General features: G+C 36.4%; 2 protein-coding genes across 2 annotated transcripts; both read left to right on the forward strand.

The window, feature by feature from the left end:
- The first annotated feature begins 1,469 nt into the window (after window positions 1-1,469).
- LOC110255256 (olfactory receptor 6C2-like) lies at window positions 1,470-2,952 on the forward strand. The gene is given in 1 exon segment (XM_021081799.1): window positions 1,470-2,952. A coding segment is annotated over 1 exon segment (1,002 nt). The 5' UTR covers window positions 1,470-1,688; the 3' UTR covers window positions 2,691-2,952.
- Window positions 2,953-9,867: 6,915 nt separating this feature from the next.
- Window positions 9,868-10,808, forward strand: LOC110258555 (olfactory receptor 6C68-like; the record flags this gene model as incomplete). Its single annotated transcript, XM_021081806.1, has 1 exon — window positions 9,868-10,808. A coding segment is annotated over exon 1 (930 nt), but the record flags the coding sequence as incomplete, so codon positions are not given.
- Between the last annotated feature and the right edge of the window lie 7,083 nt (window positions 10,809-17,891).

The raw sequence follows: 17,891 nt of genomic DNA on the forward strand, positions 1-17,891 counted from the left end.
AGCAAAGGTCAAGGAAGCATGATACGAACTCCTGCTGAAGAAAGTACCTTCAACATCATTGTAGTATCTGTAATATCTTCTATCAGGATCACAGGAGTAAAGAACTTGAGTCAAGTAGAATCTTGGAATACAAGTAAAGAATGTATCTTCATCTTTATACATAAATATATGTATATACGTGTGTGTTTATACATATACTGAGCAACAATTATAATTCCAGAAATGTGATAAGATCTGGGTATAATATTGAGAACAAGACAGACCCTGATCTAAGATTATCACAGTCTAACTGAGTGATGAACAATAAATAGAGCAATACTAGACAGTTCTGATTTGGGGATGATGAATCCAGGAACACAATGGAGATGTGCCTTGCCTCATCTGGAAGAACTGAGATGGGAACCTCAGAACTCATTCTAGATACCGTGAGGGAAACAGATTACAATAATCAAAACAGGTGACAGGAAGTCCAGCTAGAGCATGACTGTTTCATATTGAGTGTGAGATCAAGGTTCTGAAACAGGCTTTTTTATAATATACTAAGGATACAGGTCTAACTGGACTAGCCAGGATCCATCTGTGGCCAACAGGGTTGAAGGAACCCTTCCAGAAGAAGAGTAATAATAATGAATTGAGTAGGAACAGTGAGAGTGGATTCGTGGATTTGTGGATAAAGAAGCTAGATTTCAGCAGCCTTAGTAATGAAGAGAAGGAGATAGAGAAGACAAGTAGACAGGGCATAAAGATAAAAAAGGAATATATATGCTCACCCAGAGATTTTATTATTTTTTCAAAGCTTCATTTAATGGCATGGTCTTTGGAATTCAATGTTTTTGACTATATCATTTCTTGAAAGTGTGTGTGGCCTATGAATTACAGTATACACACTGAACATTTCACAAGCCATGTGGAAACAATACTTTACCACTGGGGGGTAGAATCTAAGAAAAAAAATGGATATCCTTTAGTCTTCCCATTTTTATTTTGGTTGTCATTTCTAACTTGTCTATGCACACTGGAAATTCCATCAGATAATGTTAAATTTTTGCTTTCAACAACTGTATGAAAGGATTTGTAAATAACTGGATTTTTCCGCTTGATTTAAATGTTTGGTAGAAATCTACGATTCAGCCATCTGAGGCTGTAGTTCTCTTTGCGGGATGATTTAAGTATGCATTTGTTGACTTTAATACTGGAGATAGGGCTACACTGGTTAGATGTTTCATCTTGAATTAGCTTAAGTAGATAATGTTTCTCATGGACATAGTTCATTCACTTAAATGGCCAAATCTACTTTGCAGAGCTTTCCAAAATATTCCATTTTAATCTTTTTAGTATCTGTATGATGTATTTAATGTTTTTAATAATCTGTAATGATGTATGTATAATATGTAATGTATATTATTATCATATATTATCATATTATAATATGTAATGTATAATATGTAATGATGGATAATCTCACATTCCTGATAAATTTCATCTTTTCTCTTTTTTCCAGATCAGTCTCCATCACAGTTTATCCATGTTAGTCATCCTCTCCAAGAATCAGCTTTGGATTCTAGTAATCATCTCTCTTGTTTTTTCTGTTTTCTATTTCACCAATTTCTGACTCATTATTTCCTTTCTTCTGTGTAGTTTCTCTTTGACTTTTTACACACAGATCGCCTAGAACACCGAAGGTAATAATGAGAAATCACACGGTCATAACAACATTCATCTTGGTGGGACTTACAGAGGACCCAGAGCTACAAGTTCTGATTTTTATCTTCTTATTTCTTACCTACGTGCTGAGCATTACTGGGAACCTGACCATTATCATTCTTGCACTCACAGATTCTCATCTTAAAACGCCTATGTATTTTTTTCTTTGAAACTTCTCCTTCTTAGAAATCTCATTCACAACAGTCTGTATCCCCAGATTCCTGTACAGTATATCAAGTGGGGACAACATCATGACTTATAATGCCTGTGCCAGTCAAATATTTTTTATTGGACTCTTTGGAGCCACCGAGTTTTTTCTCCTGGCCGCCGTGTCCTATGACCACTGTGTGGCCATCTGCAAACCCCTGCATTACATGAGCATCATGAACGGCAGAGTCTGCACCATCCTTATCCTCTGCTGCTGGACCTCTGGGTTGATGATCATCATCACACCACTCAGTGTGGGCCTCCAGCTGGAATTCTGTGACTCCAACGCCATTGATCATTTTGGCTGTGATGCATCCCCTCTCTTTAAGATCTCATGTTCAGATACATGGTTCATAGAACAGATGGTTATAATCTGTGCAGTCGTGACATTCATCATTACACTGATAGGTGTTGTTCGTTCATACAGATGTATCATCAGGACAATTCTCAGATTTCCTTCTGCTTCACAAAGAAAGAAGGCTTTCTCCACGTGTTCTTCTCACATGATTGTTGTTTCCATTACCTACGGCAGCTGTATTTTTATCTATATCGAGCCTTCAGCCAAAGAAGAGGTGGACATTAACAAAGGAGCATCTGTGCTCACTACATCTATTGCTCCATTGTTGAACCCCTTTATTTATACTTTGAGGAACAAGCAAGTGAAACAAGCTTTCAATGACACGATCAAAAAAATTGCATTTACATTACACAAGAGCAAGCTGAATCAAATGAAAATGATAGATTTATTGCTTAATATTTTTTCCAAAGACCCTAACTAGTTCAGTAAGAGGACACTTCTTATGAATCCTTCATATCTTGATTTGTGAAACTACATGGAACAAATCCTCTCTCTCAAAACCAAAATAATTTATATCATTACAAGAAGATGAGAATTTATTTCCAAGAAACAAAATCACCCTTCATCTCACAATAAGCCTTTCCAATATTAGCCAAAAGAAACTGCATAACTTGTTAAATATGGTACCAATGATTTCTAAGAAATTTTTGGAAGAGTTTCGATGAACTCCTTTAATTTGCATATGTAAATATACTAAAACATTTTCAATATAGGAAGAAATATTTCATATTTGTTTTAAGGTACTAGTATGACAAAATACAAAATAAAGGTACTCAAAGCATGACAAGTAAAATTAAAAGATACTGATGGAAGATAGTGTGAGAAAAAGAATATATGTGTGTGTGTGTAAATCAACTATGCCTTAATAAAAATAATAAATTTTAAAAAGATATTGTAAAACAATAAGAAAATAAATATCTGGAATATAGAAACAAATATGATATGAAAAAGATACAAGAGCTGGAATATTTAGCAGATTAATATCAAGAAACAGGAGAGAACTTGAAACCACACCTGCATGACAACAGCATGCAAGCACTCATGGAAACAAAACAATAAACAACGTTAAAAACAAAAGTGCTTTTGTTTCCAGCTCTGTCAGAATAACCAGTGTGAGACCACTGGTTTTCTCCCTTATATCATGAAACTAAATCACCTATATGAGGAAACTTTTGACAAGCAGCTCAAAAGAAAGAGAAATTCAGTACCTCTAAGACCACAGTTAGCAGTGGCTCAGCCCATCCTATGAGCTAGAGACGAAGCTCAACATGACTGTCTCACTGAGGTCAGCTGGAAAACATCAGGTCGGCTGGAAGACAACAGGTCAGCTGAAGTGGTTAGAATCTGCCAGTGATGGCTACATTATACCAGGATCTGGGCAAAGTTCCCCATATACCCTTGCCTGAGTGATTGGCTGAAGACACTGGGGCAAGGGTAGTCTATGCTCACCAGTGATAAGGCTGAGAGGTCAACAGAGATACTGGAGGTTGAGCATTCTGAGGGGCAGGAGTTTGGGCCCAGCCAATATAAGGAGACCTTGTCAACATCTCTTCCACCACAGGCCTCCCGCTGAATACTTGGGAAAGTCACCTAGAAGTACCTTAGCAGTCAGGACCACATTGTAGATCAAAAATCAAAAAATTAAGGCCTGAGAGTAAGATCTATCCACCACCAGTTCTTTTTAGTTTTTTCATTTTTTAAAGTTTTCTTGAAGTGTAGTTGATTTACAATGTCGTGATATTTCCTGCTATACAACAAAGTGATTCAGTTACACATACACACATCACTTGTTCGTATAAATAAAGTTTTCTTGGAACACATTCATTCCCACTCATTTGTACACTGTCTATAGCTGCTTTTAACGGCAGAGTGAAATAGTTTAAAAAAGACCTCATGGTTCCCAAAGCTGAAAATGTTTACTAACTGGCCTTTTCCTGAAAAAAGTTTGCAAACCCCTACTGTAGAGTTTACTTCGCCATTTTTACAATTTTGGATCATTTGGGAAAAAATAATGAGAGGTAGGTTGCTACGCAAATAACATTCTCTTCATCTCCCCAGATGACTCCAGGCATAGCTCTCACACTTGGATAGCTGAAAGAATTCAACTTGTCCATCCTTCTGAAATCTTCCCCTTTGTCCCTGAATGGGCTTCAAAAGAGAATTTCTAAGGATGAGGTCTTGGGAAACTGCCTATTCTATCCACCTAGAGCTCATAATTACAGCTAAAGGTAGAACTGTAACACTGTTTTATAGCAAATAGAGAATTCAATTGCTGGCCTTTTAACAGGAAATTTTATTCAGCCGACCAATTTCTATAAATTTGGACTCTCGCCTCCACCTTCCCTGAAAAAAACACACTTACTAGACTTACAACTCCCAAAGTTGCATATGTATAATTAAAATCAAGCAATATGAATATACTCGCTATGGCAACTGAAGTCCAGGTAAGGCCATCTCCTTGGCCTGCCCATCAATGTGCTAAACTATTTTGGGGGCCATAAATGTATGATACTGTCGAGTTTGCATAGTGTCTCATAAGTGCTATCTTGCTGAGTCATCACAAGAGCATCCTGCCCTGCATTCACATACAAGCAGCCTTTTAATTTTGGACAAAGCCACCTTAACATGAAGAGGCCATCCAAGATAAAAATTATTGGAGACTACTTCTAATTATATCCTGCTGGAAACTGTAACTATTTTTTAAAAAGAGTACATTTATTAATTCTTATAATTTGTCTAATGTTTTTTAAAAAACCCTTTATGTACAAGGTATTTAAAGTATATGTTGGAAATTTCTGTTTTCAAATTGAAATAAGGGAGTTCCATTGAGGCACAGTGGGTTAAGAATCTGACTGCAATGACTAGGGTTGCTGAGAAGACATGGGTTCAATCCCCAGCCCAGTACACTGAGTTAAGGGATCCGATGTTGCAGTAGCGGTGATGTAGGTTGCAGCCATAGCTCAGATTTAATCCCTGGCTGGGAACGTCCATATAGCAGAGGGGCAGCCATTAAAAAATTAAAATTAAACTGAACATTATATACTCAAAGTCAGATGACACATTAAAATGACGGTTTAAAGCAGACATACATAACACAGAGTTTACCTCATATTCAATGGTGAATTAATGAATTCTTCTCCTCTAAGATCAAGATATGAATGTCTAATTTCACCACATCTATTCAATATTCTACTGGAACTTCTAACCAATATAATAAGGCAAGAAAAAAAGTCCAGATGGAAAAAAAGTCACAAAACTGTCAAATGGATAGATGCACCATGATTATGGAACAAAGATTCAGGCCTACAAGTATAATCAAATAAATTCTCACAACAACCTGAATGAACTTGGAAGCAAATCCCTTCTCAGCTAACCCTCCACATGAGAATACAATACAGTTCACACCTTGATTAAAGAGCCTAAGCAGAAGACCCAGTAAAGCTGTGCCTTGAATCCTGATGCACAGAAACTATGAGATAATAAGTGTGCAGTTTTAAACCACTAAGTTGGTGATGTAGTCATAAAAAGTGATGTAGTCATAAAAACCTAATGCAAGACTTTAGGAAATGTTTACTGCTTTCATTAAAATGCAATTGTTTGGAGTATGCTAGGTTCCTATTTTTTCCCTTATTTCTCAGCATGTAAAAATGGGCTTCAACATGAATTTGCTAATAATATTGAAATTTCTCTTTGTATTCATATCTTCATGGTTTGAAAGCTGATATACATTTAGGCTCAACTTTTTAAGTTGGGGAAACTATAATGTGCACAAAACAGGAGGAAACAATCTTTATGTTTATAATCACCCTAAGAGTGTACAGATAGGATAAACATACATAAAGTAATAATGAATATTACAAAAGCAACCTCTGCAACTGTAGGCTTTATGAACCACGATTCTGATCATATGATTTTTTAGAATAGACTATACATTACAGAAAAAAAGGTGATTAAAGATAAGATTCACAGACATCCAGGGAGGAATTTAAAGCAACTGAATGAGGATGATCCTCACTGCTGCCAGAAAACAGCAGACGAAGTCTTGTAGAAACAATGTCATGTATTCTAGGCCTTTGGAGATGCCCACATCAAAAGCACGGGACAGCTCTTCTTTTCTAATTTTCTCTACCCAGATTATGACTGGGACACATTCACTGGCTGAGTGTTTCTTGGAGAGAAAAATTAACCTGAGGAGTTCCTGCTGTGGTGCACTTTCCCAGCTTTTTGTTTAAGGTCTCACTCAGCCTCTCAAGAGTTTACGGCAGCAGTGAAGGTGGTTTCTTAATTCCTTATTCTCTGACATCTCTAATCCTTATGGGAACCAATTCTCCCCAGAACCCTCTCCTGATGTCCCCTTAAACTGAGGAAAACTAAATTATGAATTGAACTGTCGACTGATCTCTGTATTTGCGTAGTTGCAGAAAACCCTCTCTAGTACAAAGACAGATGCTGAGTCTTTTTCTAAGACAATGCATTAAGGTTAGCCACCCGTCACATTCATACTAATAACTTCTTTTCCTGGATTGGGGTGACATATACTTTTAATACATCAGATGAGAAATCAAAAGCCATACAAATAGAAAAACTTGTCTACCTACAACTAAGAATTTTTCATAGAGGAACTGTCTGGAGTATAAGCAGTCATATGTCAAAGATATTTATATAAAACCTTTAGAGTAGTATTTCTTATTATACAAACAGAAATGTACACAACCTAAGTTTCCAAACTGGTGGTAATTATTATCATAGAGAGGTTATAATTTTATAAAGGAAGTCATTAAAACTGCTATAAATCTCCATGTGTTAATAATTAAAGACACCATAACAGGCTGGATGAAATGGTAGATTACAACAGTGTTTGCAAGTTTACTTCTGCTCTTAAGTTTGAGTGAGTCAACCTCTGAAACTTCTTTTATAAGGCAATTTACAATGGTAATCTCTAAGTCATTTTTTTCCTTTTGACCTTCACATTTTTTTCATAAAATCTATGAGTTACATAAGGAAAGTAAAGAAAGCGTTTATCAATACCAATGTCATTGCCTTAGAAGATACAGGAAAAAAAATTAAACATTTTATTGTTGGATTTATATTAGCCAGCATCATCACACTGTATCTAATATTATTCTTGCACTTTCTTGTCATTAAGAGCACTGTCCACACTGCTGTCAGGTTCACTTTCAAAACTTTATATTAATATTCCTTGGTGTCTTTCAAACCTGGGTCTCCAAGGACTTTTGTTTGTTGACGCTAATGATCCTTGTTATGGGTAGAATACATAAATTAACAAGCCACAATATTTGGTGCCAAATATGTTTTCCTGACCAATGATTTTAGAATATGAACAATCCCTGATCTGTCAATAGCCTATCATATACTCCCAGCCCTTTAAAATAGGCATTACTTTATTTCAGCTACCAAGCCAAGACAAGAACGTATACGCCTAGTGTAAAATGACAAAGTACCTCTTCCAGAAGAAGTTCTGTGGTATAGGAAGTATATGAAATGGTATATGATATAGGAGGCTCTGGGTGTCTCCAGGGAATTTCTAGCTGAGGTAGTTTCCTGAGAAAACGTGGCATTCAGGTCTCCACTGGCATATTCCTGTTCACTCTGTTTAAGAGTATGTTCAGGAGTTCCCGATGTGGCACAGTGGAAATGAATCTGACCAGGAACCATGAGGTTGCAGGTTCAACCCCTGGCCTGGCCCAGTGGTTTAAGGATCCAGTGTTGCTGTGAGCTGTGGTGTAGGTTGCAGACAAGGCTCGGATCTGGTGTTGCTGTGGCTATGGTATAGGTCAGCAGCTGTAGCTCTGATTGGACCCCTAGCATGGGAATCTCCACATGCTGCAGGTGCAGCCCTAAAAATAAAAAAATAAAATAAAAAAAATAAAGTATGTTCAAATAAACTGTCAAGAGATGCCATGAGATAACTTAGAGCTTAAATGGTAAGTATGACAATGTTTGGTGCCTTACTTATTTTAATGGTTTGTATGTGTGCATTCTGGCAGAAGGTAGCAGGTGGATGGGAAATGTCATGATAGATTTTTCTCTTTAAGCAAAGTGTTAGACTTAAAAAAACCAATACAATTAGCACTTGAAGGTACTATCCTACAATCAGTTAAAAGTGGAGCACATATAAATCTCACAGGATATCATAAGGCTTATACGGATGATGTCTATGATAGACTTAACCAGTGCCTGGACCATATGAAGGGACTAGTAAGCAGGCATTATTATAATTATATTGAAATATATTTATATTATGACTTACACTGAATGAATTCAAAGCATACATGATCAAGTGTTATCAAGAATGGTGAGGTTGAAACCCAGAGAGTAAGTGATTGAGAAAAAAAATGCAAAAAAAAAAAAAAAAAAAAACAGAGGCAAAAATGTGGACTTGAAAGAAATGCCAATGGAGGAAAGAGTTTCATGGAAAGTCTAATCAGCAACTTTTTTCTTGACTTTTTCTCCATAATATGGTGTGTAAATATGTTTCAGTATGAGTGGTTAAATGAAGCATCCAAGTATAGCTTTTATATCCTTCAGAAGTTACTTCGTTATAATAAGCAAAACCTCACAAGGTGATGAAAGTGCAATAAAGTAACCAGGTTGTACTGCACAGTGTTATCCAAGAAGTAACATAAGATACACGAAGAATCTAGAACCTCAAAACTGTACGTTTTGTAGTCTTTTACCCTTACAATGAATGATCAAACAATAGAAAGCAAAAAAAAAATTATTTAAGAGATAACTGAAATGCCTAGTTTTGGCCCTGGTATGAATCTTTGTTAGGATTTTAATAATTCCCAAAACTTACAGCAAAGAAATGAAATCTGAGGTCAATATTTTTTATTTTGCTTATGTATTGAAATAAAACATTTGGCAGAATAAAAAAAAGCTATAATATATGAAATGCAAAATAAATGTTATATAATAATAAATGCATAGTATTATAAAGTGGTAACACAAAATATAGGAAATGAAGCTTTAACTAGAACTGCAAAATGACAAATCAGATGTTTTTGAGTCAGAACATGTTTTGCCCTTAAAATGAATGACTCATTAGAAAGCCAAAAAATTGAACTGAAGAGATTGCAATGTCTTATTTGGGTCCTGCTCTAAAATTTTATTTATGATTTTAATGATCCCCAAATTTTAAAGCAAAGAAATGAAATAGAAGTTTATTTTTTTAAAAAACTTTACTTAAGATTTGAAGGAAGCATTTGGCCGAATTAAAACGTAGCTACAACATAGGAAATGAAAAATAAATGTAATATAATAAAAAATCCACAACCCAGGGTAGGAGCTAAAAATACTTAATTCATTATACATTAAATTTACGAGTTTACTAAAGGAACAGTTAGACTGTAAGTCAACAACTAAAAGGTATAAAAATTTTACTTGTCATTATGTATAAACAGACCGGGGAGCTCAGTCACTGTAAAATATGAAATGGTATTCCTTGGATCAACAAGTAAAACTCATGCATGTTGGAGGAGTCAAATATACAAGAGAGTGTTCATCACTGGATGACGGTGTCATTGAATTCTGCATTCAAATCTCTCCGACCTTGACATGTAGGGTTGGCAAAATCCAGGAGTCAATAATGAGAAACCACACTGCAATAACAACATTCATCCTTCTGGGACTGACAGAAGATCCTCAGCTGCAGCTTTTGCTTTTCCTTTTCCTCTTTCTCACCTATATATTGTGTGTAACTGGAAATCTGACCATCATCACCCTAACCTTGCTGGATCCCCACCTTAAAACCCCCATGTATTTTTTCCTCCAAAATTTCTCTTTCTTAGAAATCTCATTTACAACTGCCTGCATTCCAAGATTCCTATACAGTATATCACCTGGGGACAGAGCAATTACCTATAATGCATGTCTCACTCAAATATTTTGTACGGATCTCCTTGGGATAACTGAGTTCTTTCTCTTGGCAACCATGGCATATGATCGCTATGTGGCCATCTGCAAACCCCTGCATTATATGACAATCATGAGCAACAAACTCTGCAAAACAATGGTTGTCTGCTGTTGGCTGGCAGCACTTCTGATTATCCTCCCTCCATTCAGCTTGTGTTTTCATCTGGAATTCTGTGATTCCAATCTCATCGATTATTTTGGCTGTGATGTACCTAGTCTCTTGAAGATCTCATGCTCAGACACCTGGTTGATTGAGCAGATGGTTATAGCCTGTGCTGTGCTCACTCTCATCATCACTCTTGTAGGTGTGGTTCTCTCCTACATATACATCATAAGGACGATTCTAAAATTCCCTTCTGCCCAACAAAGAAAAAAAGCCTTTTCTACCTGTTCTTCCCACATGATTGTCGTTTCCATCACCTATGGCAGCTGCATCTTCATCTACATCAAACCATCTGCCAAAGAAGAGGTAAATCTCAATAAAGGAGTGGCATTGCTTCTTTCTTCCATTTCACCAATGCTGAATCCTTTTATATATACTCTGAGGAATAAGCAAGTTAAACTAGCCTTTCAGGACTCACTCAAAAAAATTGCATTTCTTTTAAGAAAGCATTATTGAAGTATAATTTAAAATAAGAAAATACACCCAATTTTAAGAAAGTAAAATGTGTCTCTTGATAAAGGCACTCAAAAGATGCACATCTACCTTATTTTTCCATAAAGCTGATAACCAATATTATAGTTTCCTAGCTTTTACACCAATCAGGTTGACGTCACTGGCATTTAATCCTTCATTTTCCCTTCAGTTCATATACTTAGCAACTAATTATTGATCACTGCATTGTGACAAACCCAATACATCATTTTTAATCCTTTACCCAGAACCTATCCTAATTACTTCATTCCTTTTTCTCCCTTTTGATGATTTTCTCACATATTTTACAATATGGGTGTAGAGCTGTCATTCTTTCATAATGAATTATAATTGACATACAATATTAGTTTCAAGCATACAACATAGTGGCTCAATATTTTTATGCATGATGACATGATCACCACAATAAGTCTAGTTACATACTGCCTGTTGAGTGTACTGTCTGCAAAACATTATGAGGGAATGTTTTGGGATGAAATAGACCTTTCATGTAATATGCATTTTGGTAAGTACTTGAATGGATATATTTTTCAATATTTCTCAAAATTTACACTAAAAATGGGTGTATTTTCTTATTTTAAATTATACTTCAATAATGCTAATTAAAATGCAAAGAAAATGAGCAAAACAACTTCAATAGGAACAACACATAAAGAAAATGTTCAAATGGTAAATAAGCACATGAAAATGAGATATGACTGCAGACACACATACAGGCATCCACACACAGTCCAAATGAGATGTGGAGTTCTTACACACTACTCACGGGAATGTAATCGGTACACGCACTTTGAAAAACAAACATGACTATCAAATAAAATCTTTGGTATGTTACTACCAGAACTATATGCATATGTAAACAAAAAACATATATAATATCTTCATACTGAGACTACTGAAAATAAGCAAGAGCTGGCAATTTCAATTTACATCACCAGCAATACAAATAAACTTTGCCATGTTTATACGTGGAGTCAATATACAGCATTAAAAAAGAATAAGCTATTGCTATATCCCAAGAGTTTTTGGATGTCACAAACACTCCAAAAAATGTTGCACAAAAGACCCGGGATACAAAGGTATTAGTTCTTTTAGATCAAACTCGAAAACAAGCCAGAGTAATATAGAATAACAGAAGTTAGAATAGTGGCTATTTTGGTAGAATCTTGACTGACAGTGGGTAAAAGAGAGTTAAACTTAATGACTGTTAATAGTCTAGATCTTAATCTGGGTGGTGGTCAGTTTGCCTGTATATATTTATAAAGATTAGGTAACCAGTATAACTTAATTCTGTGCCGTCACTACACTTTTTCTTGTGTTATATATATCAATATATTATTAAAGTGAAACAGACGTTTCCAGGAAAACAAAAAATTAGGAAATTCATCAACAGTATACCTACACTAAATAATTATAATAATAGATTGCTTTTTACAGCTAATAAAAACAATCATGTGTATTCTTGAAGATGCCATAAGTAAGGAAGAACACTGGAAATTTAAATGCATATCATCTGCATAAATAAAACAACTTTCAGGTAAATGGAGATTTTTTTTTTTTATAATTTGGTCTTTTTGCCATTTCTCGAGCTGCTCCCTCAGCACATGGAGGTTCCCAGGCTAGGGGTCCAATCGGAGCTGCAGCTGCCGGCCTACGCCAGAGCCACAGCAACGCAGGATCTGAGGCGAATCTGCAACCTACACCACAGCTCACGGCAACACCAGATCCTTAACCCACTGAGCAAGGCCAGGGATCGAACCTGCAACCTCATCGTTCCTAGCCGGATTCGTTAACCACTGGGCCACGACGGGAACTCTGAGATTTTTTAAAACAACAAATATTTCTGGAAAATTAGAATTTTTCAAGAACTACCAGAAAGTTTGAGGATTTTTAATGACTTGTCTGCATGCTAGAATAAAGGATAAAGAGAGTGTCATAATATATTTATTGTTTTATTACTACTTCAGAAACTTGTGGCCAAGCTAGATTCACACATCTTTTAAGTCCTTTAAGGAATTGCTGAATTTAGAAAATGCCAATTCAGGAGTTTCCTTAGTGGCTCAGTGGTTAATGAATCTGACTAGCGTCCATGAGGATGCAGGTTCCATCCCTGGCCTTGCTCAGTGGGCTAAGGACCCTGCGTTGCACTGAGCTGTGGTATAGGTTGCAGATGCGGCTTGGATCCCACGTTGCGGGGGCTGCAGCTGTGGCTGGCAGCTACAGCTCCGATTCAACCCCTATCCTGGGAACCTCCACATGCCGCAGATGTGGCCCTCAAAAGAAAAAAAGACAAAAAAAAAAGAGAAAAAAAATAATAGAAAATGCCAATTCAGGCTTTAATTTTTGGAAAAAAAAATCCAAATTCTATCCAAACATCAACTACACTCTACTTAAAAATAAAGGTGATGGACGCATACATTACTTTCGTTGTGGTTAGGGTTTCACAGAGGTAGGCATAGTTACAAACTCAGAGCACTTTCTACATTATGTATGTGTGTTTTTGTATATCAATTATGTGTCCCAGTAAAGCTGCTGACAAAATAGAAAAAGCAAGATTAAAATTTGGAGAGGAGCATTTTGTCATCTTCTTTATATATTTAATGCATAAGGGCTAGAGAATTTTATTTCACAAATTAACATTCTAGAACTACTTTCTAAAGCCTCTGAGTTTGTATAGTGTAAGAACCCGTGTACTGTAAGATTTTTAATCTATATTAAGAATATCTCTAAGATACAAAGTTTTATTACCAGAGTAACTACAGTGTCATTTGATCTTAGATGGCCTGTGTTAGCATACCTAAGAACTTTCTCCTGTAAAAATATTAGGAGGTTAATTTTCAGTTATAGGTTTAGGGGGCCATTCAACTGTGTCCTTCTAGGTGTTGCCTAGTAACATAGAGGGTCAAAGATCTGGCATTGACACTGTTGTAGATCAGGTGGCTGCTCTGGTGTGGCTTTGATCCCTGGTGCTAGAACTTTCACATTTTGAAAATGGACAAAAACAAAGGAAAAGAGGAGTTCCTGTCGTGGCTCAGTGGTTAACGAACCCAACTAGGAACCATGAGGTTGCGGGTTCAATCCGTGGCCTCCCTCAGTGGGTTAAGGATCTGGCATTGCAGTAAGCTGTGGTGTAGGTTGCAGATGCAGCTTGGATCCTGCATTGCTGTGGCTCTGGTGTAGGCTGGTGGCTAGAGCTCCAATTAGACCCCCAGCCTGGGAACCTCCATATGCCATGGGAGCGGCCCTAGAAAAGGCAAAAAGACAAAAAGAAAAAAAGAAAACTGGAAAAGTGAATGTTGTACTCTCTTAAGGAGACTGATCCTCTCTCTTGAGTGGTACAGCCCCATGGCTTTGATAACTACAGGCTGAAATTTAAGCCAATTTGGTTTAGAAAACACATTAGGAATGTGGTAAATATTAGGAAGAAATATAGAGTCCCTACTCTGCATATTCTCTCCAACTGGAGGTGCTTTTTATTATAAACTCATTCCTCCAAAATTAAAAAATACATGATTCATGCAATTTTTCAATGAAGACAGCAAAATATTTTTAATTAATTTGAACAATGATACCAGTAAGATATATAATATTAAATTAAACAATTTAAATTATTTAAACATCTATAACTTATAGAGAAATATATAACCTATAATTAAATAGTTTTCCAGGAGCATATCTACAATTAGATTGTAAGGTCAGGCAGGTCCTCTCCTCCTTTATTTCCAAGATATGGGCATTTTTTCAATAGTCTATTTGTGCAATCTCCTAAATTCCCTCCTCCCTATACTTCCCCTGATGGACGGATTTTGAATAGGAATATGATACGCTAGATGCATTCTATTCCCTTTGCTCACATATGGTTGTTGTTCTACAGACCAGATTTCAAACCAACTGAAATCTTGCAGCAAAAGGGTCCCCAAGATGCAGGAGTGGATCTGGATTTCTACCACTGCCTATCTGATCGCTATGACTAACTCAAGATACTCTTATTGGGATGTTCGAAGCCATGATTTCAATAACCCTGTAATAAATTTGGTAATTTAATCCACCTTTACTTGCCTACTTTCCTTCTCTACTTGACTCAGACTCAGGAAAGGAACAAAGGTGGAATTCCTTCAGGTACCATGGTCCCAAGTGTGCCAATGAGTGACAAAAACATTTCTGTGTATACAAGTGATATTACACATTGGAAGTAAAGTGTGACAATATACCTCAAAGTTCTAAAATGTAAGTGGCTTTTGCCTCAGGAATTCCCTTTCTGATAATATAAACTAAGGGAAAAAAGGACGCTTATATAAAATATTTAATATATAATTTAACAAGTTCAATATGAGAAACTTCATTAAATAATGCTTTCTCCATAAAGAGCATAATGCAAAAATTATGATGCAAACCTATATTTTCACCATGTAAATATTTACAGTTATTGGCACAGAAACTATATATATATAGATAGATACATACATACATATATATATATACACAAATATATACACACAAATTTCAAATACATATGTATATATATTTTTTTCCAAGTGAACACATAGACTTAAAGCAACTTTGTTGTATTTCCTTAACACTTTGCTACCTATGAGTTCAAGAGTATCCAAAAATACCTTTTCATCACAAAGTTATTATTTTACTCTAGGAATAAGTCCTTAAAATTGTTGCCTCTTCCTGTCTCCAAGGACATGATTCCCACTGCTGCCTGTGTTAGGTATTCTGCCAAACTTCAATGCATATTAGATTCTTTAGTCATGTTTGAACTTTGCTCATAAAGGACTATATTTATCCACAGAGTGTTGCCAATCATCCATAAGAGTCAGAGATAATGAAATATTCATCTTACTTCATGGGGGAAAAAAACCCTGTCTTTGCCAAGAGAGATCAAAGTATAGGCAATCTACAGATTCAAGGCAATCCCTATCACATTACCAAGGACATTTTTCACAGAACTCAAACAAAATATTTTCAAGTTTGTTTGGAAGCACACAAGACCCAGAATAGCCAAAGACATCCTGAAAAAGAAAAATGGAGCTGGAGGAATCAGGCTCCCAGACTTCATGCTATGCTACAATGCAACAGTCGTCAAAACTGCATGGTACTGGCACAAAGACAGAAATATACATCAGTGGAACTGGACAGAAAGCCCAGAATTCAACCCATGCACCTACAGCCAACTCATCTATGACAAAGGAGCCAAGGATATACAAAGGAGAAAGGACAGCTTGTTCAATAAGTGGTGCTGGGAAACCTGGACAGCCACATGGAAAAGAATGAAATTACAACACTCCCTAACACCATACACAAAAAATAAACTCCAAATGGATTCAAGACCTAGATGTAAGACCAGACACTATCAAACTCTTAGAGGAAAACATGGGCCAAACACTCCCTGACATGAACGGCAGCAACATCTTCTCAGATCCACCTATCAGACTATTGACAATAAAAACAAAAATAAACAAATGGGACCTAATCAAACTTCAAAGTTTCTGCACAGCAAAGGAAACCCTCAACAACACAAAAAGACAACCCACACAATGCCAGAAAATCTTTGCAAGTGAATCCACTGACAAGGGATTCATCTCCAAAATTTATAAACACCTTCTGCAGCTCCATACCAAAAAACAAACAACCCCATCCAAAAATGGGCAGAAGATCTAAACAGACAGTTCTCCAAAGAATACATATAGATGGCCAAAATACACATGAAAAGATGTTCAACATCACTCATTATTAGAGAAATGCCAATCAAAACCACCATGAGGTACCACCTTACACCAGCCAGAATGGCCATCATCCAAAAGTCTACAAACAAGAAGTGCTGGAGAGGGTCTAGAGAAAAAGGAACCCTAGTACACTGTTGGTGGGATTGTAAATTGGTGCAACCACTGTGGAAAGCAGTGCGGAGATTCCTCAGAAAATGAAACATAGAACTACCATTTGATCCAGCAATCCCACTCCTGGGCGTCTATCCAGAGAAAACCATGACTTGCAAAGACACATGTACTCCGATGTTCACTGCAGTACTATTTTCTTTTTTTTTTTTTTTTAATTTTCCCACTGTACAGCAAGGGGGTCAGGTTATCCTTACATGTATACATTACAATTACATTTTTCCCCCACCCTTTGTTCTGTTGCAACATGAGTATCTAGACATAGTTCTCAAACTGCAGTACTATTTTCAATAGCCAAAACATAGAAACAACCTAAATGTCCATTGACAGAGGAGTGGACAAAGAATATGGTACATATACACTATGGAATATTACTCAGTCATTAAAAGGAACGAAACACCAGCATTTCTAGCAACATGGATGGACCTAAAAGTTATCATGCTAAGTGAAGTCAGACAATGAGACACCAACATCGAATGCTATCACTGACACACAGAATCTGAAAAAAAGGGCACAATGAACTTCTTTGCAGAACAGATACTGACCCACAGACTTTGAAAAACTTACGGTTTCCAAAGGAGACCCTTTGGGGGGTGGGGAGATGCAGTGGTGGAGTGGGATGGAAATCCTATACAATTGGATTGTGATGATCACTGTACAACTCTAAATGTAATAAATTCATTGAGAAATAACAAAAAAATGCATTACCTGAAAATATGACATTATTTGAAATGCTTGTGCATTTGAAGTTCAAAATTAATCTATTACTCCCTTCCTCTTCACAATCCTATATATAAAACACAACAGTATTTTATAACAAATGGAGAACAAATGCCTTGCCATTTTACAGGAAATTTTGTTCAGCTTCCGAATTCCTATGAATCTGGACTCTCACCTCAACCTGCCCTGAAAAAAATGGACTTATTTACAACTCCCAAGTTGTATATGTACGATTCAAAATTAAGCCCCAGGAATACACGCCCTAAAGCCACTGAAGTCTAGGTAGGCCATATTTATTGAGAAACCACGATACAGCTGGTTCTGCTGCAGGTACTACTGCCCATCATTTCGCTCAATTATTTGAGGTGTCATAAGACATTGTCTCTAAAGTTTGTAGGGGGTCACATAAGTG

Source organism: Sus scrofa, unplaced genomic scaffold (assembly GCF_000003025.6).
Source record: "Sus scrofa isolate TJ Tabasco breed Duroc unplaced genomic scaffold, Sscrofa11.1 Contig2358, whole genome shotgun sequence".
In the NCBI taxonomy this organism is placed as follows: Eukaryota; Metazoa; Chordata; class Mammalia; order Artiodactyla; family Suidae; genus Sus; species Sus scrofa.